General features: G+C 38.7%; 1 protein-coding gene across 9 annotated transcripts in view; it reads right to left on the bottom strand.

The window, feature by feature from the left end:
- The window catches only part of CSGALNACT2 (chondroitin sulfate N-acetylgalactosaminyltransferase 2), a 72075-nt gene that overhangs the window by 22164 nt on the left and 23069 nt on the right, over positions 1-26842 (bottom strand). For 8 of the 9 annotated variants that reach the window (XM_055425688.2, XM_055425691.2, XM_088841879.1 and 5 more), the window contains 6 exons: positions 21063-21992; positions 18785-19001; positions 17316-17417; positions 13952-14130; positions 12019-12113; positions 46-127 (listed from right to left, as the gene is read on the bottom strand). In XM_055425688.2, the coding sequence (XP_055281663.1) occupies positions 46-127; positions 12019-12113; positions 13952-14130; positions 17316-17417; positions 18785-19001; positions 21063-21822 (1435 nt within the window). In that variant the 5' untranslated portion in view covers positions 21823-21992. The remainder of the gene's footprint in view (positions 1-45; positions 128-12018; positions 12114-13951; positions 14131-17315; positions 17418-18784; positions 19002-21062; positions 21993-26842) is intronic. The other variant, XM_055425693.2, reaches the window with a different exon arrangement.

Here is a 26842-nt window from a genome sequence, read left to right as displayed (position 1 = left end):
TAGTAAACACCTAAAGTCCTATTCTTAAATGTAAGGTATACTTACCAATGGTCAGGAAATCTGATTGGTATTGACAAGTCATTCCAAATCCAAAATCTCGCCAAAAGCCAGAATCCTTTTTGTGAACCTTAAGTTTAAAGAACAAAACTCAATTTAATCCCTCAAAAACCAGAAGTAGTTTCAATCAACGATGAAACAAATTATAATACTTTCCAAATAATTTGTTTTGTAAAAAAGGAATCATTTATGTGATTGATAATGGGATCACATGGCTTTATATTATTAAGTCCTTATAAAAACCAACAAAAAGTATAGTAATCCCCATGAGCACAGGATTCTTAACCGCCTTCAACTTAACCTGATTCAATCTTGTACGAGGTTCGAGCTGAGGTTACTAGTAATCAGAGTGTGATGCTCGATCTCAGGGGGCTTACATTCTATTTTACCAGTGGCGTAAGCACATACTCTACACAGCAGACCTTATTTGATGCATGGCCAGCATCCATTCCCCTACCCCATTCCTAACTGTGTACAGTTTTGCTCAGGTAATTACCTGGCCCAGTGCAGCCCACAAGCTTCAGGGACGCTTGTTCCACTAGCAGCATCAGACTGGACTGCGAGCACTCTCCACCAGTGAAACAGTCTCATCCCACTCACTCACGAACTACTTCAATAACAGGCATTAGATAATGTTCAGGCCAACATGCTAAAACAGGATGCTTGTTGGGAACTTTGGAAAACAGACAGCCCCCTCATTCTTCTGAGAGAGATACTAGAAAAGATGTTTGCTCCCTTTGGATAGTGCAGGGCAGGAGTAAGCAAACTACAGCCTCCAGGCTACATCTGGCCAGCTACTAGCTTTGTACATCATTTTACTGTAACACAGGCACACTCATTTGTTTATGAATTGTCTGTGGGTGTTTTCATGGTACAATGACAGAGCTGAATAGTTGCAACAGGGATTTATGGCCTGCAAAACCTAAAATATTTCTTATGTGGCTCTTTACAGAGTAAGTTTGTCAGCTTCTGACATAGGCTGTAAATATGAAGTCTGGAACTGCTGCAGTTTTTTCCCACCATGAGGGAAACCAGCTTTAAAATGGAATAGTCACCACTGAAGTCCAAGCAGAGAAAGAAAAAAATCAGGGCTTTGATGATATTGGGCATGTAGAATCAAGTAAAAGTTGAAGCTTGATAGACCACCTTTTAAAATTCACAATTCAGTGGTGACCCAGCCATGAACACAGGTGACAGAGTCCCTGCTACCACAGAGCCTCCGTTTTGATGGAAAAATAGCAAATAAATAAATATAGGTCTCAGGTGGTGACACATGTTAGGAAGAAAGATGCCGTAGCTCAAAGAGAGAGCAAAACAGAAAGCCTATATTAGATATAACAGCCACAAAAGGGCTGAGGAGGTAAGTTTGGGCAGAGACCCTAGTGAAATCAGGGAGTGAACTATGCAAACATCTGGAGATCATTCCAGGAGCATGTACCATGGCTCCGAGGTAGGAGCACATCTGGAGTAGTCAACAGTAAAGAAACAACTGTGGCAAGAGCTCAGAAAACAAAGGCAAGAAGAACGTGGCCCCAGGTCAAGAAAAAGCTATTACATTTTTCAGACCTAAATGGTATTATAGTATTTTTGTAGGCTAATGGCGATCCAAAATGTTAGGACATGAGAGAGTGAAGAAAGCTGGAGGGATGTCCTTGTTTAGACATCAGGAATGAGCTCTATCAAGTTCACTACAGAAGGACGAGCTGGCCTTAGGAAAGGATGTGGGTAGTTCCTCTACTGGGACTAGAGAGAGAGAGGCTGAGGATGTGACAGGGCCAGTGAGGCCCATGGGTCTCATGACAGGAGAATAAGGAAGTGAACGCCTGACTGCTTCTCCTTCCTAAGTGAAACAGGAAGCAGGATACGTGGAGTGGGAAGTGGCGAGGGTTGCTGGGAGGCGGAAGGACCGTGCAGCTGGACTGCAGGACAAAGAGCAGGGATTGGAGGCAGCCTGAGACCCAGAGGCCTGTGGTCAAGGGTTTAAAGTTGTGCTGTGCAGCAGGAGTGTGTTTCTCACTCTCTGCCTTCTGCTGCTCAGAGGCCTGGTTGACAGCGGTGCCCTTAACTAGGCTGGGGTTCTAAGAGAAAACACTGGAAGGAGTCAGGGATGAAGGAGGTGAGTGTATAGCAGAGAAGAGGCTGTGGCTCATGACTGACCATAGAGTCTATTCAGATATGGAGGGAAGTGAGGATACGGCTGTGAGGAGGCTGACAGAAAGGAGAGAGACTGATCCCTCACCCAAAGTGTAGCATTCTGAGACAGCTTCCTCCCGGAAATGAAGTGAGAGCTGGGATCTGAGAGAGAAGCAAGAGTTAATCACGTAAAAGAAGATATGCTGGGAGAGAGTTTCAGGCAAGACAACAGTTTGTGCAAAGGCCTGAGGTGGGAAAGAGCACTGTGGGTGAAAAATGATGCATCTAAATACTGGAGTCAGATGTGTCAGTGCCCATGAATGTAGAGCAGGTCTCAGGAAACTTTGATAAAAACTAGATAGTAAATATTTTAGGCTCTGAAGAACACAGAATCTGTCTCAACATTGCCAGTGTAGAGTGAAAGCAGTCATTAACTGTCAGGGGGTGTTTAACAGGAGGATTCCTACGTGCTGTTTCTCACAAGTCCTTTGTTTCTTTTCAAGTGGAGCAGCACGCTGCTCCCAGGAACTGAGGTCATTGTGTGAGACAGGCTTGAATCTCCTTTAGTAAACATTCTCTTTATGACAAAACTGCTTAGTCTCGATCCCCTTTCTTGAGATATGGATTGTCTCCTGACCTTGTGACCATTATTAATCTTTTGTTCCCTTGGTAACGTTTGCTGTACGTTTGGTTTTCTGATCTTTATCATTGTTGTAAGAAACTTCTTGTTACCAAAGCCTATATATGCTCACAGAAAAATCATTAAAGCACCTTTGCTCCATCAGAGCCTGGGTCCCCATTCTTTCTTTCTCTCTCTCCCTCCTTCCCTCCGGCTCTCCCTTTCACTTTCTTATTGTCGACTCGGGACCACCAGGTCCCGGTCCATTAAAGGACCCCAACAATTAACAACAGTTAAAGAAACATGCTGTGTTCCAAAACACTTTATTTAAGGCCACTGAAATTTGAATTTCATGAAATTTTCATATGTCATGAAATATTATCCTTTTGGAATTATTTTTCAACCATACTCCTGGGCCCTACAAAACTAGGCAGGAGGTTGGACCACAGACTGCTGTCCTGACAAAAGGTACGTAACGGTTATCTCCCCCAAGAGTGGCAGCACCAGCAAAGGGTCAGCCCAGGAGGAATGATGTGGAGCAATGTTCTGGACATAATGAATTTGAGTGATCTATACGGCAATGTGAAAATTCTTACAGATAGCAGGAATATAAGAATATACAGATCTGCAGAGGGAGTAACTTTTGAGAAGAGTTAGGGGAGTTGAGAGTTTCAGGGGACAGTCTGAAAAAGCTGCTGTGCAGAATGAGAGAACCAACTGGAAAAACAGAATGACCCAGGCAGTACTGAGGATCTGGCTCAAGTAGGAGCTAATAAAGGAAACACAAACTTTCCTATTCCATTTGAGAGGTTTGGGGTGGGGAAGGCTTCTTTTCTCCTGCTTCTGCTGCTGCTAAGTCACTTCAGTCGTGTCCGACTCTGTGTGACCCCATAGACGGAAGCCCACCAGGCTCCCCCGTCCCTGGGATTCTCCAGGCAAGAACTGGAGTGGGTTGCCATTTCCTTCTCCTGCTTCTAGTAGAATGTAAAACCTCCTGAGGGCAGGACCTTTTGCTAATTTTAATCACTTCTGTATCTCTAGCACCTGGAACAATGCAAGGCACAGGATAGGCTTTCAATAAATATTTTAATGAATAAACAAACTTATAGAGGTATAACTTCTGTGGCAAAACCAAGATTAGGCTCTAATATTCTTATCTCTTCAGTCAAAAAATATATAATACATAAAATCCTGGTGCAAAGTATTAAAACATCTACTCTGACATTTCTACCCTATGCCAATTCTGATTTAATAAATATTATGAAAATTCTTCAAATTTCAGACTTGAGGGAAAGAGGCATTGGCTTGATTTTTAAATCAGCACATTTTCATGGAGGAAAGTAGAAGGAAACTCATATTATCCATAATCCCTGATTGTTTTTACTCTTACTTTTCTCCTAAGCAAGTGGGGGATGCAGCTATCCACACATAAGCTACATCTCCAGCTCTCAGCCCCTCACAAACAACAGGTTCATGAATCCCCTGGCAACCCTGACATGTCCCCTCAGGCCACTAATAAGCAACACGCACCTACCAAGCTCAACCAGAAGTCCTGTTCTCTCCTCTTGCCACTCCTGCCTCTTACTCACTCCCCACATTCTAATCCAACAGCAAGTACTGTTTCTAAATCATACCTAAACCTCTCTCCACAATTACCACCCTTGCCCAAGCCACAGAACCTCCTCGATCTACTGCAAAAGCCTAACCAGCTACTTGCAGCTGGAGCCACGCACAATTCATTCTCCACAGAATCAAAGCTCCCAAGGCTGTCCGTCACCCTTAGCATAAATTCAAACCTCTCACAGGGGCATAAACATGCTCTCCATGACCTGGCCTTTGTGCTCCCTCACCCACTGTGCTCCAGTCATCTTAGGAAAGCCACTAGCTATTTTTCTGTCTGGACCCGCCTTCCCCAGTCACTGTGCAGCAGGTTCCTTCCTGTCATTCAGATGGCCCTCCAACACCTTCATCTTGGAGAGGCCTTTCTGACCAAACAGCACAGAAATGATCTCATCATTCTTCACAACTCAGCCTCTTTTAATTATCGGCTGGTTATTTGCTAACTGATTTTATTTTCTGTCTCTTCCTGCAAGACTAAAGATTCTTATGAATAATAACCACATTTGTATGTATCTCGGGGTTCCAGTGGTGAATAATGGCTGGCACAGAATGGACACTCACTATTTAATGAATTAATATAACAGAGTGGAGACTATGGAGCCAACATTGCCCGGCTCCTGGCCCCACCTTGGCAAGCTGTGCACTGGGGGAGGGGCACCCATTCATGCCTAGCTCTCTCTTCATTTATAAAATATGGGTGATAATAGTGCCTACCTGAGAGGTTGTTACAGGATTAAATGAATTAACAGAACAGTACCTTGCACGAAGAAAAATGTACATAAAAATACTAGATATTATAGTATTAAAATATCTAACATATATATACCATCTTCCATTTTTTAACCTTACATTTACTTCTACATTTATACAGTTGTATTTATTTCCATTTCATGAACAATCTCCTCTTGACACATAACATTCACTACAGTATATTCTATAATTCAACTTATCATATTAGAGTTCTACTTGATTTGAATGTTGTCAATGTTCTGCATACTGCTACTCTACACCTCTGATTATTTCCTCAGGAGAGACTCCTGCTGTGGAAATTACTGGATCAGAGGGATGAACTTACCTGACAATCTCAAACCAGAAAGTGCACCTGCATTCCCACACCACTGCAGGGATAGAAGAGACTCTACCCTGCCAGCCTTCCTAACTCATGTGACTGTTTATAAAACAGGTGCTTTAACAGGAGAAAAAATTATCACCTTTTGTTTTAACTCATTCCTGTGAAGAATGACTATTTCAAACTGCTTACTATGAATTACCGTCAGATGTCTTTTACCTATTTTTTTATGTTTGGTGTATTTCCTATTTTCTTTCTAATGTATCTTTATTTATTTATTTACAAGTGGATGCTATTTTCAAGACTTCAATTTTCATTAATCACGACTCCGTTATTAGACCATATCACAGTTTTATAACTCATTACGTTGTATTCAATTAAGTATCACTCAAAGGTGTTTGTATAGTAAAAACCCCTTGCAGCTTGCTGGTATTTACTGTTTAATTAAAACAGAAGTTGGTGACTTCTAACTCTGCTTATAAATCATCAGGATAAGAGCCTGCTCATCTTTATAGCTTTTTCTTTATCTCACATTTGGGTGAATTGTGTGTTCATATTTTGCTTATTTTTATACTGGATTTTCGGAGAAGGCAATGGCAAGCCACTCCAGTACTATTGCCTAGAAAATCCCACAGATGGAGGAGCCTGGTAGGCTGCAGTCCGTGGGGTCGCTAAGGGTCAGACACGACTGAGCAACTTCACTTTCACACACTGGAGAAGGAAATGGCAACCCACTCCAGTGTTCTTGCCTGGAGAATCCCAGGGATGGGGAAGCCTGGTGGGCTTCCGTCTATGGGGTCACACAGAGTCAGACACGACTGAAGTGACTTAGCAGCAGCAGCAGCAGGAGCAGCAGCAGCATACTGGATTTTTGGTCTTTGTTTTCCATGATTTCTAAAAATAATTTATATATGAGATACTGCCCATTATCTGTGATAAATGTTGCAAGTATTTTGCCCTAAGTTAGTGATTTGTCATTTGATTTTACTTTTGGTATTCTTTTTTGTGATGTGACAGTTTTCAGTTTTTACATAGTCGACTTTATTAGTTTTTTACTGAATCTAGATTTCAAATCATATATAGAAAGCCTTTCCCACATTTAGGTTATAAGGGAATTCACCATATATTTCTTCCAGCATTTTTATGATTTTATTTTTTATACTTAGAACTTCTGATCCATTTGGAGATTCTTCTTCTGTATAATCTGAGGTATGATCCAATTTGATCTTTTTAAAAATGGCTACCTAGTTGTCCTCAGATCATATATTTGCCCCAGTCATTTTGAGATGCCACCTTTATCACGTTCTAAATTTCCATATATACATAGGCTTAATTCTGGAGTCTGTATTCTATTGCAAAATTCTGTCTACTCACGTGCCAGTACCAAACTTTAATTATAGAAGTTTCATTTTCTAATATCTGGTACAGTATAAGCTACCTTTACCTTATAGTTCTTCTCTTTCAAGTTTTTTTTTAAATTTTTATTTAATAAATGGTACAAAGCACAATGCCAAAAACACTAACAGTTAAAATTTCACCAAATGAAAAAATACTACAGAATACACAGTTGTAAAAAGCTACATTAAGTCATTTTACAACTGCCTCAAGCTGCAAAAAGAAAAAAACCCAATGCCACACCTAAGTTATCCCTCTCTCAAAATAATGCCATTTATGTCATAAACCATGAGCACCCTATCAAAAGACGGGAGCTGCTTTTGTTAATTCATATATATATATGACTGTTCTAATGTATCTTTAAACATTAAAGAGAGCAAACTTTTGTCTTATGCTTTTTAAGGAGCAAGAAGCTTAAACAGATTAAATAACTTGCAATGGTTATAAAGTGGTGAAACTAGAATTTGAAGTGGAAGCACTTAAACTTATTTTTCTATACAACATCTAGAATGAACCTACTTCAAAACATTCTTTGTCCACATTCTCGCAAACCAGACAAGAACATTAGCTCTTCATTCTTATAGGTTGAGTCCATTTTGCATTTCTTTTGGTTTGTTTTTCAAGTAAAATTTTTAGATTTTTAAATTTTGAAATAATTTCAGGTTTACAGAAAAGTTATAACATAATAGGGCTTCCCTGGTGGCTCAGAGGTTAAAGCATCTGTCTCCAAGGCGGGAGACCCGGGTTCGATCCCTGGGTTGGGAAGATCCCCTGGAGAAGGAAGTGGTAACCCACTCCACTCCAGTATTCTTGCCTGGAGAATCCCATGGACGGAGAAGCCTGGTAGGCTACCGTTCACGGGGTCGCAAATAGTCGGACACGACTGAGCAACTTTACTACTACTACTACAACATAATAAAGAGTTTCCATATATTTCTCATGTAGCTTTAGCTACATGATCTTAAATGTTATGATCTCACACTGTTGTGGTACATTTGTCAAAACTAAGAAACCAACATTGATACATTACTACTAACTCACTCCAGATTTTGTTTGGATTCCATCAGTTTTTTGCTTTATTTGAATTCTACCAGTTTTTCCTTTAATGCTCTTTTTTCTGTTCTAGGATCTGTCCAGGACACTACAGTACATTTGATGTTGTCTCCTTAGTCTCCTGAGAAACTGTGAGTGCCCCTCAGTCTTCTTTTTGATGATCTTGAAAGTTCTGAGGAGTAATGGTCAGGTATTTAATAGGATGTCCCTCAATTTGGGTTTGTCTGAAGTTTTTCTCATGATTAGGCTGGGGTTATAGGTTTTTGGAAGAAAGACCACAGGGGTGACATGCCCTTCTTGTTATATCTTATGTGAGGGGTACAACACTAGTGATGTTAACCTTCATTACTTAGGTTAACATGTGCCTGCCAGCTTTCTCTGTTGAAAAGTTAAGAAGAAAAAGTTTTCTTTTTTCTTACTTGCTTCTTTGGAAGTGAGTCACCTAGCTCCACCTTGTGGAAAAGGGAGTACCTACAAGAGTTCTTTAAAATTCTGTGGGAAGATCTGTCCCCTTTTTCCCCCCATCTAATCAACCTATCAATCTGTCATTTATTATTATTATTTATCTCCTTATTCACTCACAAAGTTATTCATATCAGTATGAACTCATGATATTTATTTTATGCTGGTGTTACAATCCAGTACTAGTTTGTTGTTCAAATTGTTCCAGCTTTGCCACTGGGAGCTCTTTCAGGGTCTTACATCCCTCTGACATATACCATCATCTTTTTCTTTCTAGAGCTACAAGATGTTCTGGGCTCCTCTATTACCCATCTCAGCACTAAGATCTGGGAGTTGGGCATGCTTATTACTCTAAGGATGTCTCTGCTTCTGGGTACCTTGGGACAGAGTTAGGTAATACACACATTATACCATGTATATACCTTTTGACTTTTTAATCCTAAATTGTTATTTAACTTTTTTTATTATGTGTTTCATCAACTATTTAAAGAAACTAATTAAAGAAGTTTTACTGGGTTCTTATTGTTGTTGACCACTCTTATTCTTAGGTCTTCCTCTTTCAATATGCTCATTTTTCATTCTGCTGAATTAGACAAGGCCTGTGAAAAATAGTTAAACTGAGTTCTTCAGTGTTCAAAAATGTCTATTTTGCTTTCAAATAGGTCAAATATGAATTCTATAATTGAAGTTATTTTTCTTTAGAATGTTCAAGGGACTGCTTTAGTATTTTCTAGTATCAATATTATCACAAAGGCTGCAAGTGCCAACCTGATTATTATTCCTTTGTAGATAAGCTAGATTCTGCTACTTTGAGCATCTCTGGAAACTATTAGGATTGTCCCTTCTGTTCTCAAATGCCAGAAGACTTCTCTTTCCCTAGTTCTTTGATGTTTTCTTCTATTTCCTCCTCGCTTTGTTCTCTCTTCTCTCCCTTTCGGAACTCCAATTATTCAGCAGTCTTAGAGCTTCTGATTTCCCATATCTTGATTTTTCTCTCACATTGCCTCTTGGTCTTTATATGTGCAGTTGGCCTGTCTGCTAGTTTACAAATCTATTTCAACTGTGATCATTCTGCTACTCAGCCCATTTACTGAGTTCTGTATTTTTGCAATTTCCAAGTTCTATTTTCAGTAACAAATGCTAATAATTTTATGAAATTAACATTTTCTTTAATTTCCTTAAAGACATATTTAAGTTAAAGTTGTTTTCTATTTCTATTCATATTATCATGTGTCAATTTTTCTATTTATTGAAATTTGGTCTTCTTTCACAGTGTTAGTTTTCCTCAACTGTTTGGCTAGTTGTGGTTAGCTGCTTCTCATTTTTGTTTCAAAAATCCTGTTCAAAAACCATTTAGCTATGATTACAAAGGTTGATCTCCAGTAACAGTGAAGAAGGGGCTAAACATGGTCTTGGACAGAATGTGCCAGTAGCGGCTCACCTCTGGAGTCTGGGGCTCCCCGTCCACCCTCTAATCAGTATCCTAGGGCTCTATCCTGCCTCTCTAGCTCCAGGGACCAAACATATTGCCTCAGCCTGTGGGTCAATGCCTGTGATGCCTGCTGCTCAGCACACCTCCCAGAGAAGCGCACAGACTCCACCACGCCTGTCTTCCATGAGCTCAGAGAATGCAAGGCAGCCTCACTGTCACTGTTCTCCTAAATATGTTCCAAACTGTTCTCTCCTCCAGTAACCAATCCTATGACAACTACTGTCATCTTATAGAAAGTTCTCAAAATTTAGATCTCCCAATGGCACTTCTCTCATTCTCCTATACTAATATGGGTTTTCATTTTTAATAATTTACTTCTACAAAGGATTTAGTGTCAGATAAGGCAGCTGTGGATGCTCAGTTTGTCATTTTGACCCCATTTGTATCTATATTCCTAATACTGGCCTACAGATAAAGTAGACATCTGTGTATATGTACGCTATGTATACATGTTTTACCAGGGGATGGTATGAAGATGGGCTTCCCTGGTGGCTCAGACAGTAAAGAATCTGCCTGCAATGCAGGAGACCTGGGTTTCATCCTGGAGAAGGAAATGGCAACCTGCTCCAGTAATTTTGCCTGGAGAATCCCCATGGACAGATGAACCTGGCAGGCAGATGATACGGTACTACTATTATCTGTTCTTTGAAAGTTTGGGAAAACTCAACAGTGAAATATATATATGTGTGTGTATATATATATCTGGAGGTTAACTATTTGATAACTGTTCTTATATTTTTAGTTGCTCTTAATCTCTTAAGAGCTTCCATCTCTTTTATTTATAGAATACTAAGATGAGCTTTTATAAAATACTAACATGAGTTTAGTTCATGTTAATATTTTATAAACTTTCAAATTTTTCCTTTTAGTTAGGGTTTTTTTTTTTTGGTTGTGCTGCATCTTCATTGCTGTGTGTGGCCTTTCTCTATTGAGGTCAGTGAGGGCTACTGTTTGTTGCAGTGCACTGGCTTCTCTTGTTGCAGAGCACAGATTGCTCAATAGCTGTGGTGTGTGCTTCAGCTGCTCTGAGGCATGAAGAATCTTCCCGGGCCAGGGATCAAACCGTGTTCTCTGAATCTGCAGGCAGTTTCCTATCCACCATACCACCAGGGAATTCCTATTTAGAATTTTTTAAAACTTACTATATGAGGTTGATTTCTTGTAATGTTTTCTTATTCTAATTCCCTATGTTGTATTTTCTTTTATACCCTGAATTCACCTAACTTTATGATTATTTTTTTCCTGCACATAAAGAATAAGCTCCTATGTGTGGCAACCTATTATTTTTGGTTCATTAATTTCTGCTTTTATCTTTACTTCTTTCCTGGAGTTATTTTTCATTTTTTTAACATTGTTAAATTATCTTCTTAGTTTATTTGCTTCCTTTTTGTTCTTAATGTTATTAATAACAATAAAAGATTAGGCTAAATACAATGTACTATGGACCGGATCCTGGAACAGAAAGAGGACTGTAGTAGAAAAACTGGTGAAATCCTAATAAAATCTACAGTGGAGTTAAAAGTAACTTACCAATGTTAATTTCTTAATTTTGACAAATGAACCATTTGAACTAATGCTAACATTAGGGGAAACTGGGTGAAGTACAGGAACTCTCTATACTATTTTTCCAACTTTTCGGTAAATCTGAATTAGTCCATAGAAGTTTAACTTTTTTTTTCAAAACTTGTGTAACTTTGTAAATAACTGTTAAGTTCTGATATATGGCATTCCCATTCTAAGACTTTCTACGTAATTTCCCATAGTATACTATTCCTTCTTATTTAGTAGTTTTAATTTCCAGTAAGGTTCTAAAATTAAATTTTATTTTTAGTATCACTAAAAGTAATTTGGTAGAAATGACCAGAAAATTTTCACAATCTGGAACATGAATTTTTCTCTGTAGCCTAAACTTTTCTCTCCTATCCCCAACATCCCTGCCAGAATGATACAATTCTGAAATAATTAATATGAAAGCATGTTATGAAGGAGGGTACACTATGAAAATGTGTTTATAGTAACTATAGTTTTTAATTGAAACTTTTTCTACTAGTGAAACAAACATTAAGGAACCTAGCAAGGATCTTTGAGGCTTTTCATAACTGACAGTAAGAGTCTTACCAGCTGCTGTTCCACAGGTGGGGGCACATCCAGGTTGGCATAAACGATGGCAGGGTTGTAAAGACTAAACACCACAGGGTAAAACACCTTCTTACCTATAAATGAAAATATACATTTACACCACAAAAAGAATAAAATAAAGCACTGATCTTTATTTCAATATCTACTATAATTTTGTTAAAGTTTTTATTACATATGATGATTTTATTTTATTAAAATTGCATTCTATCAACGTTCAGTTTACTAAAATCTCGTGTTGATGATCATGATAATGATTCTACAATGTATCAATAGTTTAGGCTATGAAACTATAACCCTGCAAAAGAACAGAGAAAAAGACTAAAAGATGCTTTATTCCCTTTTGACATGTTTATTCCCTTTAACTCTGAGGAGATGCTCAAAAGTATCCTCTTAGGTGTTCATGAGGTGAGCCATTTATTAATCATTATTTCACTGAATGAGCAGTAACAGATAGGTTAACCAATCACCAAGAAACTCCAAAACATCTATTAAATCCATTCTTCAAATTGAATTGTGAAACAGTAAATCCAGGACACTGTACAATGGATATACAGAGAATAAGTAAAATATAGAACTGTAGACAGATCTGAACAAGATTTAGAAAACTCGGGAAGACTGAGTTGTAAGTACCCAAATGGCCCCTCAAAAGGCCTTGTTATTAGCTTTCAAATAGTTAGCACTGAAGAGACCATTAAGGCTAACTAGCTAGCCCATCTCCCCTCAACAGAGAACACCTTGCTGGGATTGGCTTCAATCAGACATGGTAATATAAAGTATTCAGAAACTGCAAGAAAGTGAAAGTGAAGTCGCTCAGTCATGTCTGACTCTTTGCGACCCCATGGACTGTAGCCTACCAGGCTTCTCTGTCCATGGGATTCTCCAGGCAAGAATACTGGAGTGGGTTGCCATTTCCTTCTCCAGGAGATCTTCCCGACCCAGGGATTGAACCCGGGTCTCCTGCATTGTAGGCAGACGTTTTACCATCTGAGCCACCAGGGAAGTCAGAAACTGCAAAGGACCCTGTAAATAATGTGGCAGTATTTTTAATACAAGATCCCAAGCAGACTTCATTCATCTTCATTAAAACCCATGTAGGGAAGGGGAGCTCAATTTCCCAAAGGCAAATTGTTCTTTTACATTAAAGAAAAAATTTTAAATGAATATAAAATACTTCAGATAGAATATTTCTTTTACATTAAGCAAATACATCTTCAACTACCACATTCTGGCCTTCATGCTCTCTGCCACAAAAAAAGTAAATCTAACTCTCATTTATCCCCCTGAGTCTCAAAGAGTTCCTGACAACCATCCCTAACCAAAATGATTCGCAAGAAGACAACCTGCATGATCTGAGTAGTTCTATATAAAAAACATACACTATGAGAATTTTTAATATAGAAAAACCTCCTTATCACATTACAATAATATCTGATATATAAAAGTCATTTGCTGTTAACATTTTTGAAATATGTACAAATAAAACAAAGTACAGTAGTCATCCCAAAATGTACAGTAGGTGCTCACGCACCATCTATCTGTACCTAGATTTCTTCGTGAGTGCACGCCTACATGCGTGTTGGCACCACCTGCCTGAGGAAGAGTGCTTCTGACTCACACACATCACACTGCTTGGCTTTTTCTGATGAGTTCTACTTTCTCCTTAATCAATTTCAAGACTTTATTTTTTTCCATTTGTTTATTTGGATTCAAATGTATACACTGGAATCTGACCATAAAATAATTAGGGGTATGAACTTCAGAAGGGCAAATTTTTACTTTCCTACTTAATATTCCAATTAAATCATGCCAAATATAACTTTAAAAATCTTAACTTGATTCAAAATATGGAATGTGCTGACACTCGAATGTTCTAAACTTTTACACTCAATACACCTACCAACATTTTACACACCTGGCTCAGCATTTAATCGGCAGCTGTTAAGGAATTCGGCTGAGAAATATATATCGACATCACAGAAAAACATCAAGACTTCTCCCTTGTCCCAGGCTCGGGCACCCACGTTTAGTCCTCGTCCACGATTAAATTCTTCATTCAATGAGACCAAGGTGTAATTGTGAAAATTAGACTCACTATGAGGAAAACACATCCAACAAATGGTAAGTCCAACTTGAAGTTGACTCTGTTAACACAAGTTACAAAAAATACTTTACACTTCAGGTATTTATTATGTTGGGTCTATATTCATACAGGGAAATCATCAGCTTTAAATGTCTGTATCATCAGGGACAGATATTCACTAAATGCCCACATCTGAGGCAACATGCTAGTGATGTGAAGTTAGTATGTGTTGAGAGGCCACTACCTTTCAGGATCTTAAAAACCCACTGGGGAGGTTAATAAATATACACATGGGAAAACAATCATAATGTCTGGTAATAAATAATGCAATCCACATGAATGATACATACACAGAATATTCTTTTCTCGAGTTTCTTAGACCTTTACTCTAATGTGCCCTCATCAGAGGGATCCCCTTCACACCAGATGTGAAGTAGCCCTGACCTCCCTTTGCTTCAATCTTCATCCCTCTGCCCAGTGTTGTTTCCCTCAGTATCACCAGAGTCTGTTCGAGTGTCTCCCACTAGAATGTAAGCTCCATGAGAGCAGGGATTTTGTTTTGTTCATTACTATGGACACAGTGCTCCTCACAGGGTATGAGTTCAATAAGTATTTTCTGACTGAATGAATGAAGTGAAGTTTGAGAAAAAAAGACTGCTTGTGTCTGCAGTAGTTAGAAAAGATGTTAGAAGAAGAATTTAAGTTATGTCTTGGTTAAAATACTGAATTCAGTGGGGAATGTAAAGGTCATTCCAATTAATTATTCTCAAAGGCAAGGAGGTAAGAAAGTAGGAAGCTTTTTAAAGAACAGTAATCAGACAAATCAGACTGGAACACAGGGATAAAAATGGCAACAATGAGAAGACCAGAAAAGGGTCAGATTGAGGAGGAGAGGTTAAAGAACTTGGTTAGTGTTCTGAAGTCAAGGAGGAGTCAGGGTTTTTCCACAAGGGCAGTGGTTTCCACAGCCAAGGGACTGCACCCACTGCATCAGATCTGCCTGGGAACGTGTTAGAAACACAAATTCTCAGGCCTGACCCCAAACCCCTGAATCGGATATTAGGGGAGGAGCCAAGCATCTGCGACTCTCTCACGACAAGTCACTCCAGGTGATTGATGTTGGAGAACTACTGCACTAGGGGATAGCTGGATCAAAAAAGGAACATTTTAAAAAGATTACTCTTACAACAGGATAGAATGGAGACTGGAGAGAGGGATGCCAAGGCTCAAACAAGGCATGGAGTGGACTCTGAGTGCCCATGCCCCTCCACCCCACATGTTGCAAATTTCTCTCTTCTTTTGAAGAAACTGTCAATCACCACCTCTCACTCCCAGGATCAAGTGGAGGAACTCATAATATACCAACCACAGTGACTTCCTAGGGGCAGGGAGCCAGACTCAAGCTGGGCTAATCAAAATATCCCCACCCCACCTGGCCATAGTAACTGGCTCAAGACTGGGCAAAAGTCCTTCCCTGGGATTTTCTCAGCTGGACCTGGGAGAAAGCTCTTTCCTCTCTGACAGCAAAGCTGAGAAGATGTGAGCCCAGAGCCGCCAACAGCCATATACCTCACATGTGGAAGGAGCCAATCTGAAACAGGAGAATGAAGTCAACATGCAGAGAAAAACAGACAAGAAGACAAGAGAATTCTGATGGTATTCAAGTCTCTGACCCCAGTCACTGAGACACCAAAGCTGCTTTGGTATTCTTCATTAAATTTGGTTTTAATAATCCCTTTAATCTGGGAAGTCATCCAAGATTCTTCAATAACGCTCCCATTTTCCTCAAGTAAATACAAAATAAGTTAATAAGTTTCCATCATTTGCCACAGAGGAGTCTTGATTAATGCAACTTCTGTAATACTAACATCAGTCACTGGCACTTAGTAGGTGATCTGAAAATGGTAAGGAGGGAAAGGAACCTGGGTTAGGGTGGTGGCAACAGCAAGGAAAGGACAGAGCAGAGGCCCTGGGCAGTGCGCAGAAACTGACTAATTACAGGGAAAGAATGTGTGAAAGATGCTGCTCTCAGACATCAAGCCCAGGGATTATGAGAATGAGCTTAGTGTGAACTGAAAGAGGGCCATCAGGAGGAGGAGCTGGGGAAGGAGAAGACAGTGTTTTGCACACCCCAATGCTGTGAGTCCCTTTGGGATAGGGAGCGCACTCCCTCCTCTGTGCCCAGTCCTATCCCAACCACCCCAGTCAGACTCCCAAGCAGTGTACCTGGAACATAGTCGGTGGGACTCAATGAATGTTAGTTGAACGACTCGAGAAGAAAGGCCGGCCAAAGCTGGACTCTTAGGGAGTGGCCACAACTAGCAGAAAGGTAAAGAAGCAAGTAAAGGATACAGAGTTGATGTGGTCAGAAAAGAAAATCACCCTAGTATCTTACATCACAACATATCTACATTTACAAAATATATACATTTTACAAACATCAGAGGAGAGTTTCAAGAAGGAAATATGGTTAGGTATCAAGTGTAAGAAAGCAGTCAAAGAGGATGACAGAGAAAAGCCTAAAATTGGCAGTTAGGTCATAACTCTGGGCCCGTAACTTAGAGATGAAAAGGAAGAGATGCTACAGAATTAATAATGGAGTATTAAGGAATGACTAATTCATCCATTCAAACCTCTGAGCACCTACTATGTGCCAGGTACTACATGAGTTGCTTGGTTAGAGAACTACTGTTCTGTGAGGTTTAGCTGTGAAAGGACAGAAATCTAACGGTAGTTACTGGGTACTGCACAGTCAGGCAGGGGTCTCTGAAGGATAGGGGAGACCTAAGCATCATTTGCAGGGAGAGAAAGAACTTAGGAAAATGGAAGGAAAGAAAGGTGGCAAGTAAGAGACAAGTTTAGGAGATGATATCAAAGTGAAAGGATTAGATTTAGAAAAAAGTAAAGAGTTCAAAAGAAGGAGATGAAGAGTGAGTGGAGGCAAATACAAAGAAGGTGAGTGGGCCACAGAATAAGGGCACCCTAATCATGCCATGCTGTGGTTAAGGGAAGACGAGTCATTAGAGCTGCATGAATAAACTCAGGGGTGAAATGAGGAACTTACTACTACCACCACTCACATCTCAGCCAACTTTCAACAGCAACTATTCAAAGTTATTAATTCATTAAGTATCTGAAATTCTCACTCTTCTGCTATTATACATACAAGACTTCAATGTGGACATGGCTCACCAACCTTGCGACAGATTCTAGGATAGACTTGACTTTAGAAAGTCCTTCTTTACCAAAATACACCACTGTGAGATGAATTCTCTTGTCCTGATGAATACATACATCCCTGACAGGGTTGAAAAATAAAGTTCATTCAGGAAAATATAGAAGGCACTACTCATTCAGAAGGCAATCATACGAAGCTTTACAAGAAAACAAATAAGGCATTACTCATTTAGAATGAAATCACATGAAGCTAAGGAAATATAAAACTGGCAATATTGCTGAATTATTAAAGGCATCACAGCAAACGTATAACAGCATCTATGTCAAAATGAATGCAACACTTGGAAAGCCAATGTAAGCAGCCCAAGAAGCTGCCATATTTTGAAACATCTTTGGAACTTTTGCTTTGGTATTGCTTTCGGAAGCAAACTATAAGCTACTCAAAGAATTAAGTTCAATCAGTTCAAAATCAAATAAATAACTCAAGTTTTAGTTCAAAACTTATTTTGTCCTCAGACTACCTAATTAGAGAAATTATACCTATCATCAAGGAATAAATATTTGTCACGACTGAGATTATTAACTGTAGAGAAAAATGTAGCATCTGAAGGTAATTCCAAAAAGGCAATTAAAAAATGCTTTAGGAAATCAGATCTCAAGCGAGCAATTTCAAAAAGGCAAAACTCATTTGGAAGCATGATTTCTAGATGTTCTGTAACAGAATTGTGTTAACTAGTTTTTATATCCAACAACTCCAATGAGAACAAAAATTGGGATTACAAAGAATTAAGATTACCATATTAAAGTGTTAAAAACATGACAATTATTAAATTAAAAAAAACAAAACTTTTCTTAAATCAAAAGTCAAATATATAGTTGTTAATTTTTAACACTTCAGCATATAAAAATATCCAAATTTAATAATTTTTAAAAATGCTTTTAAAACCATTACAATATCTGCTTCCCAAGATGGAATAACATTCTCCCATTTTTACTTGAACATTTGTCTTTTCTTCTAATTCTGAAATTCAAATTGTTCTCAGGGGAGTTTTCTGGGGAGATAGTAATGTTCCATATCTTAACTGGAAAGGCAGTTACCAGAATGTATAAGTTTGTCAGAAGTCATGAAACCTGTATGCTTGGAATAGGTCAATTTTATTGTATATAAGTTACGCCTCAATAAAGTTATTTTTAAAAATTCAACTTGTCCTAAAATGAATTCAAACACAATTATAAAGGTAATCAAATTTGGTTCCTAATAGTTGTCACCCTCAATTTACTTCACAGTTCAAATTGTCAATAACACAATATATACTATACATGCCTTAAGAATAAAGGGAATATTAAAAACATAAAGTTCCCCAAAGCCTATAAAATTATTCTGCAATTCTAAGTAACCCTACTCAGTGAAGGTAAACGAAATAAAATGGCATGAAATTTTTTTTTTTTTAGGAGCACTTAGCCAAATCACTAAGCTCTGGGAATTACCTGAAGTTCTGCATAAACTGTGCAAATGCTTCAGTTCTTTCAGCAAGTGGCACGATGATATTAATAATTGATCTAGTAATGTCAATCATCTCACTCTTCACTTTCATGAGAGGTCCAAAAGGGCGAAAGAGAGTCACGTGTCTATATTCCATAAGGTCTGCTTTCTTAAAAAACAGTTCATACTGTGTGCCCTTATCTTTCTCAGTGCGATAATAACCTAAAGGAAAGAATTAGGAACAAAGATGTCTCCATATCAAAGTTCACAAATTCAGTATGACTACTGACTTTACTCAACGATCAAAAGTGTGAAATCAGACTTGCAGAGCTTTAATACATTTGTGAAAATTGTATCCCCATGATACAGTCAGCAAAAACTACTACTTTAAAAGAAGGTTAAAAAAATATTCTGCTCTATTATTCAATCCATAAAATTTACTCCAAATGATGATGATTCCTTTTTACATGACTTTTTTTTAATAGCAGAATCTATCAACACAGAAACCAAATGATGAAAATAAAGAAATTACTTCTAGCAATATTAAATTCTAGACCTGAAAGTCAAAACTTCTGTTGCTTGATTCAGCTTAACAAAAAATGAACTGAGTGTGTCTGTGCCATGTACTAATGGTATAAAGAGGGCTGCATGGCCCCAGTTCCCTCTGGCAATGGAGACAGAAAAAGGAAATAGTAACATAGTGATATACACATGCAAACACACAGACTCTAGACAGAACGAAGCCAGACAAAGAAAAATCAGTAAAAACTTAAACACAGCGATTTGAGATGCCTTTGGGAGAAAAGCCTGGAAGTCTATCAAGCAATCTGATTTTTAAGTGTGACACTCAGGAGAGAGATTAGACCTACAGATGTGTCAGTCAGCCAATATCTGGAAATAAAACGGTGAACAAGAGATTGGTCCCACTCCTCCTGAGGCTTATAGTCTAACAGAACTACAAATCAGTGCTGAGAGGGGGCACAGGGCAGAGGAAGTGACATCTAAGCTGAAGTCTGGAAGAGGAACAGGATCTACTAAATCATTGTCCGTAATTATTTTTCTGAGGGAAGTGGCACTATGGAGGAAAAGCTAAGGACAAAATATGTTCCATAACAGAGAAAAATCCTATAAGTGACAGAATCCCAGGAGAATTATATTAAAAAAAAAAAAGCAGAAGCTACAGAATATAAAACTGGCATAGGTTCCTTTCTTTTTAAGAAGACATGAAGACATTTTACATATCTTAGTTACTTCCTCTGCAGCTTTCAATTCTGCCATAAGCTATAAACATATTGAGTGAAAAGAGAAAAAGCTGAGCCTGCAGAAAAACTACAGGAGTTTTGAAAGAAACAACTCATCAAAAACCGCAGGAAGTGATGGGGTAAAAAGAGATGGCTACAGGGAGAAGATAGCTGAAATGCCACAGAAGAGCACAAGGTCCTTGCTGATGGCCTCCAAAGGCTGAAGGTATTATATTATAGCAAGTGATACCCATGAAGATTGGGGTAAAAAAAAAAAAAACCAAAAAACTACATGTGGCATACAGAATCAAGCAAAGAGAACCTTTAAGAAATATCTGTATTCAAAACAGCTTTAAGCCTACAATTAAATATCTAGCATGGGGTAGAAGATGGAGATGGGTTGGGGTCTATAATTATTCCTGATACAACCTATAATTATATCAACAAATTTCTTAAATGTATACGAGGGCTCCTCAACTTTTGAGCTGTGTCCCATCTTGACATATAGAAATGCTATGCTCTTTCTGCAGTCTGTATTAAGAAAATGGGTTTATTTCTTTATTTTTCCAAATGCCAAATATGTTTTTTAAAATGATGTATGCCTTCTTGATGCTCTGACTTGTGTTTCTCCTCTACTCAAAATACAGAATAACCACTAATCTTAATTAGGTTCTTCTTTCCTTTAGCAAATGGTTTTCAAATTTTGAGCCTTAGTTCATACATTTTAAAAAATATAAAAAAGGAACATCAAAACCAGTTCACAGATGAATGCAAATACATACACATGCAAATACACATACAACCCTAAGAGCCATTCAACTTGGGGAGTATTCTGCTATACAAGCTTCAGTTCAGTTCAGTTCAGTCGCTCAGTCGTGTCCGACTCTCTGCGACCCCATGAATCACAAGATTTCTTCTATTTCCCTTGTTCTTATTTTCTATTTTATTTCGATCACATTATAACTTTTTCTGACATTATCAGCATACAATAACAGAATTTTGTCATACTAATGTTAACGGACCAATACATTTTTCACATTACCTTCTATGAAGTCATTTTCATTAAATATCAGTTTCTCTCCAAGGGGACCATCCTCATCTTCCTGTTCATCATCTTCATCAGGATTATTAATGACCTCCAAGCCAGCTTCAATAACTTCTACCAATTCATCTCGCTTATCTTTTCTAACTGGCTTTTCCTCAGGATGGCGAGTGAGACCCATTTCCAACTGGAACACTTTCGTTAAGGTAAAGCTTTCAAAGGGAATGACTCCATACTCGCTGGGTAGCTTGGCCCCTATGCTAACTTCAGCTCTGTCAATCTGCGAATGAAGAAGCTCTAACAGGTCACCAGGAGCGTGCTCTCTGTGGCCTTGATGGCTTGCGCCGTTGGCCCCCACACTCTTCTTGTCTTGCAAAGATCGCATCTTCTCACTCATTTCTTGCAGCTCCTGCTTCAGCTGGGCAATTTGGCGTTTCAGACTGGTTGCTCTGGTTTGATAATGCTCTTCTTGCTCCTGTAGGAGGGCTTGATAATACTCTTTACCGTAATTTTCCCCAATGATGCCAGGAAGAGATGCATTTCCATCAGTCTGGGGGGCACATTCCAGAAGGTATAAAAATAATATCAAACTGCAGAGTAAAGCAAGACCCAGCAGTAGCCAGTGGGTCCGGGTCTGAAGAATCAACCCTCTTCTAGGCATTCTTATTAATGTGGACTTGCCTAATGAGATGAGCTCTTTGCTTGTTAATACCTTTTGCAAAAGGTTATAAAAAAGTAAAAACAAAATCAAGATTTCCATAAAAGGTACCAAAATGAATTTGCCTGTAGCTTAAAAAATTGCTTCCTTCAGCAGTGAAGACTACTTGCAGACATCAGAAATAATGCATATTTCCTATACTGTTACCATGATATCCAGAGTAAAAAAACCTGATCTAAACAGTCAGATAAAATCCATGGGTGCCGATTTTTCTGAAAGAAACACATCAGAATCAATCAGAATTTTGTTTCCTTAAGTATATAAAACTGTTGACAGCTGTAGTAAACTTAGCTATGTGATATCATAGGCAGAGCACCAATGAGAGCCACTAACATACTATATAATATTCAGTTAATGCTGGGGGAAAGAATTAAGAAAAATACCTTCTGAAACACTTATATGTAATACTTTCAACCAGAATATCTACACGTCCATACCTTGAATGAATCAAGGAAACATTAAAATTATGTTTAGCATAGTTTGTGTTACATAGATTATATCAGTCCCTAACTGCATTGCAGCCATGAAATTAAAAGACGCTTACTCCTTGGAAGGAAAGTTATGACCAACCTTGATAATATATTAAAAAGCAGAGACATTACTTTGCCAACAAAGGTCCATCTAGTCAAGGCTATGGTTTTTCCTGTGGTCATGTATGGATGTGAGAGTTGGACTGTGAAGAAAGCTGATCGCTGAAGAATCGATGCTTTTGAACTGTGGTGTTGGAGAAGACTCTTGAGAGTCCCTTGTATCGCAAGGAGATTCAACCAGTCCATTCTAAGGGAGATCGATCCTGGGTGTTCATTAGAAGGACTGATGCTAAAGCTGAAACTCCTATACTTTGGCCACCTCATGTGACGAGTTGACTCACTGGAAAGGACTCTGATGCTGGGAAGGGTTGGGGGCGGGGGGAGAAGGGGACGACGGAGAATGGGATGGCTGGATGGCATCACCGACTCTGTGGACATGAGTTTGAGTGTACTCCGGGAGTTGGTGATGGACAGGGAGGCCTGGCATGCTGTGATTCATGGGGTTGCGGAAAGTCGGACACGACTGAGCGACTGAACTGAACTGAACTGACTGAACTATTTGCAAATTACATCACGAATAACTCTGTACTAACATAATATTTCAATTAACTCACCATTTCCCAAGTATAACATATCACCATTTGGGAGTTGAGCTTCTATAAACTGTTTTTGTTATATTGATAATGGCTTTCTAGAGAGAGGTATTTTCTTACTGTTTATTCAATTCAAGCATTCTACTTAATTAATTTCTATAGCTCAACTCAGTGAATCTAAGAGACTTAAAATTAAGTGGATGGGGAAGCAATTTCAGAAGGCCACAGACATCTGGAAAACACATTAAGAAACATTTTTATATCCAAAGTCTTTCTTCCAGTAGATTATTTGAGCATTAGATCACATAATTCTTTCCACTGTATTACAAAGCAACAGATTTCCTACAAGTCTGGAAAGGTTTGGAGTCTATATAAAGAAAAACACGAACATGTTTTTATCTGCAGGAAAAAAATTAAAGAATCCATTATGTGCGTGGGTGGGTTAGTCGCTCAGTTGTGTCTGACTCTGCGATCCTATGGACTATAGCCCACCAGGTTCTTCTGTCCATGGAATTCTCCAGGCAAGAATACTGGAGTGGGTTGCCATTCCCTTCTCCAAAGAATCCATTATAAATTTACAAAATTACATGCTATTGTTCATACCACAACCAGTTATCTGAGCTCTTCCATGTTTCTTTCTAAACTTTAAGGATACTTAATTATAGAAATAGAGAAGATTAAACCTAGGAGACAGGAAGCAGGGAAGGCCTATACTGCAGAGAGAACTACTCTACTAAAGAAGTGTTTGTCAAGAAGAATATGTCATAGTACAGCTAGCTTTTAACAGAACTGGTTTCTACCACTGCAGCAGAACCTATGGAAGAAAGTCACCGGGGAACATTGATCCTCATTGATCCTTACTTATCTGGAAAGTCTGGAGGCCTTCTGTGTAAAATGCTGTGATATTCCCCTCCCCCCCATGGCACATCTCTGTACAAAACGTAGGACAGATTAAAACTTCTTTGGGCTAGTGGATCACAAACAATGGACTTTACTATCCTTAGTCATTTATTACTTTAGTTAACCGAAATATAACCAGGTATCCTTAAAAATTTAATTCACAAGTAAATTTTACTATGATGGCATCTGTTTTACTGATTTTAAATCTTATTTTAAGTGATATAGAAAAATAAGGAAAAAAATCAGTATTAAGAAAACTAAGTAAAAAATAAAGATGCAAATCTAGTAATAGTTTCAGGACTTTTAACATGTCTCAAAACTAATTCTTTGCATAAGAAACCACTTAAATTTCATTGTTTAAAACTTAAAAGACATCGCTCTAAATTATTTATAAGTTAGTACTAGCCTAACTAGTAGGAAAGAAAGACTAAAGCTAAAAATGTGAAGATATAATCTTGAATAAACTATTAATAAAGTTACACATATTTAACTGTACTAGACTCAAACTTGATATTTTGAATGAAATAATCTAAGTTCTTCAACCTTTCATTAATATGCTACATCATAATTTCTCTCTTCATATAGACAGTGTATTTGAAACTGAGACATCATCCATTAATGGCCTCCCAGTGGCCTGCCAATGCAGGAGACTCCAAGAGACACAGGTTTGATCTCTGGATTGGGAAGATGCCCTGGAGTAGGAAATGGCAACCCACTCCAATATTCTTGTCTGGAAAATTCCATGGACAGAGGAGCCTGCGGGGGACTACAATCCATGGGGTTACAAAGAGCTGAATCCAAGTGAATGCAACCACACGCACCTAAGGTTTACTTTTCAATGAAACAGAACAGGAAATATTGGCATACATTATGTATAGTAGCAAATTTTGTATTGTAAATCCATACACATATACACATATACATGAGCTAGCCACACAAAATCTTTATAAGTGAGTTTTGATCCAAAATCTTGAAAAAATACTGATTTATAAAGTATTTTTATACATTTCTCATGCCATCCTTTCAGAACAGTGCTGTTTTTAACTCCATTTTGTCTAGGAAAAACAGGTCCAGAAATGAAAAATAGTTATAAATATGGCAATATAACTATTAAGTGATCGCATTAAAGCCAAAGTCATCTTTCTCCTTCCTTTAAGCAAAATATAGGTCTGAGAGATCTTACATGCCTATCTTACAGTTAAATATCTTATGTTGAATATTACCCACTGAAATGAAAGAGAAGTTGTTGTAATTACTTTAGAATATAAATGTTAGTTGCAGAGCTCCGTACTTGTTAACCAAGCATTCTACTTTAAGCATTCCAATTAAAGTCTTATTTACCTAGTTCCTGAAACAAATTCTTCAATAACATCCTAAAAAACTGGATTATGACAGTTCTAAATACGTTAAGAATAGTATTAGAGAACACACCCATTTTCATGCTGTTACACCCTGACTGCCATCACTGTAGCAGTGTGTGTGTATGATAAACAAGATTCATTCATAACCCAAAGGTAATCCCAAGCAACATTCCAAGCACCAACAGCAGACAGGTATTTTGAGGGTGGGATATTGTGGAAATGGGAAATGGAACTGTCACAGATGTAAAACAAAATCAAAGAGCTCAGAGTAGAAAGAAATCCGTATAGTTGTTGTTGTTCAGTCACTAAGCCTGCCAGGCTCCCGTATCCATGGGGTTTTCCAGGCAGAATACTGGACTTGATTGCCATTTCCTACTCTAGGGATCTTCCCCACCTAAGAATCGAACCAACATCTCCTAAGTCTTCTGTGTTAGCAGGTGCATTCTTCACCACTGAGCCACCAGGAAAGCCCCAGAAAGAAAGTTTCAGTTCAGTTCAGTTCAGTCACTCAGTCGTGTCCAACTCTGCGTGACCCCATGAATCACAGCACGCCAGGCCTCCCTATCCATCACCAACTCCCGGAGTTCACTCAAACTCATGTCCACAGAGTTGGTGATGCCATCCAGCCATCTCATTCTCGGTCGTCCCCTTCTCCTCCTGCCCCCAACCTTTCCCAGCATCAGAGTCTTTTCCAGTGAGTCAACTCGTCGCATGAGGTGGCCAAAGTATTGCAGTTTCAGCTTTAGCATCAGTCCTTCCAATGAACACCCTGGATTGATCTCCTTTAGAATGGACTGGTTGGATCTCCTTGCTGTCCAAGGGACTCTCAAGAGTCTTCTCCAGCACCACAGTTCAAAAGCATCAATTCTTCAGTGATCAGCTTTCTTCACAGTCCAACTCTCACATCCATACATGACCACAGGAAAAACCATAGCCTTAACTAGATGGACCTTGGTTGGCAAAGTAATGTCTCTGCTTTTTAATATGCTATCAAGGTTGGTCATAACTTTCCTTCCAAGGAGTAAGCGTCTTTTAATTTCATGGCTGCAATCAGCATCTGCAGTGATTTTGGAGCCAAAAAAAATAAAGTCTAGGAGCCATCAATTCTTACTCTTTAAAACAGACTAAAGAGATTTCCTCTTACAGCCAAGATGAAGTAATATGGACCAGATTTACTCTCACACTCGAAACAACACAAACAAAATCAATTAAAAAATAAACCCAATATACGAAACAATGATTTTCAAAATACTGAACATTAGGTAATAAAGTACACTGATCTCTGGAAGAACAAGAAACAAGTGCCTGCAGAGCTAACTGCCTTGGTTTCCACACCATAGCACAGAAGTCCTCTCCCAAGCAGAGCCCAGCTAGCTCCCTGAGTTGATGAGGGGAAGTTGACAATCTGAGACCAAGGCAACTAGGTTCAAAGGATACAGTGCCAGAGGAGAAGCTGCAAGGGAGAGAAGGCCAGAGATCTTAAGAGGACACCCTTTGGGTGTGCAGGAGAACACTGATAAGGGCAGGCATACAAAGAAACTAACTGAAGCGAAGGAAAGAAGCACATAAAAATGAGAAGACACAGAGCTCACCACTCAACCAGGACAGGAATAGTGAATGTTCCCACCAGACAGACTGGGAAACTTCAGACTCATGACTGGGTAGAGGACTCAAAAAG

The sequence above is a fragment of the Moschus berezovskii genome, chromosome 12, assembly GCF_049115385.1.
Source record: "Moschus berezovskii isolate FMDL1 chromosome 12, NW_MosBer_1.0, whole genome shotgun sequence".
Taxonomy (NCBI): domain Eukaryota; kingdom Metazoa; phylum Chordata; class Mammalia; order Artiodactyla; family Moschidae; genus Moschus; species Moschus berezovskii.
The sequence above is the reverse complement of the archived record's forward strand: the minus strand, read 5'-3'. Positions and strand labels throughout refer to the sequence as shown.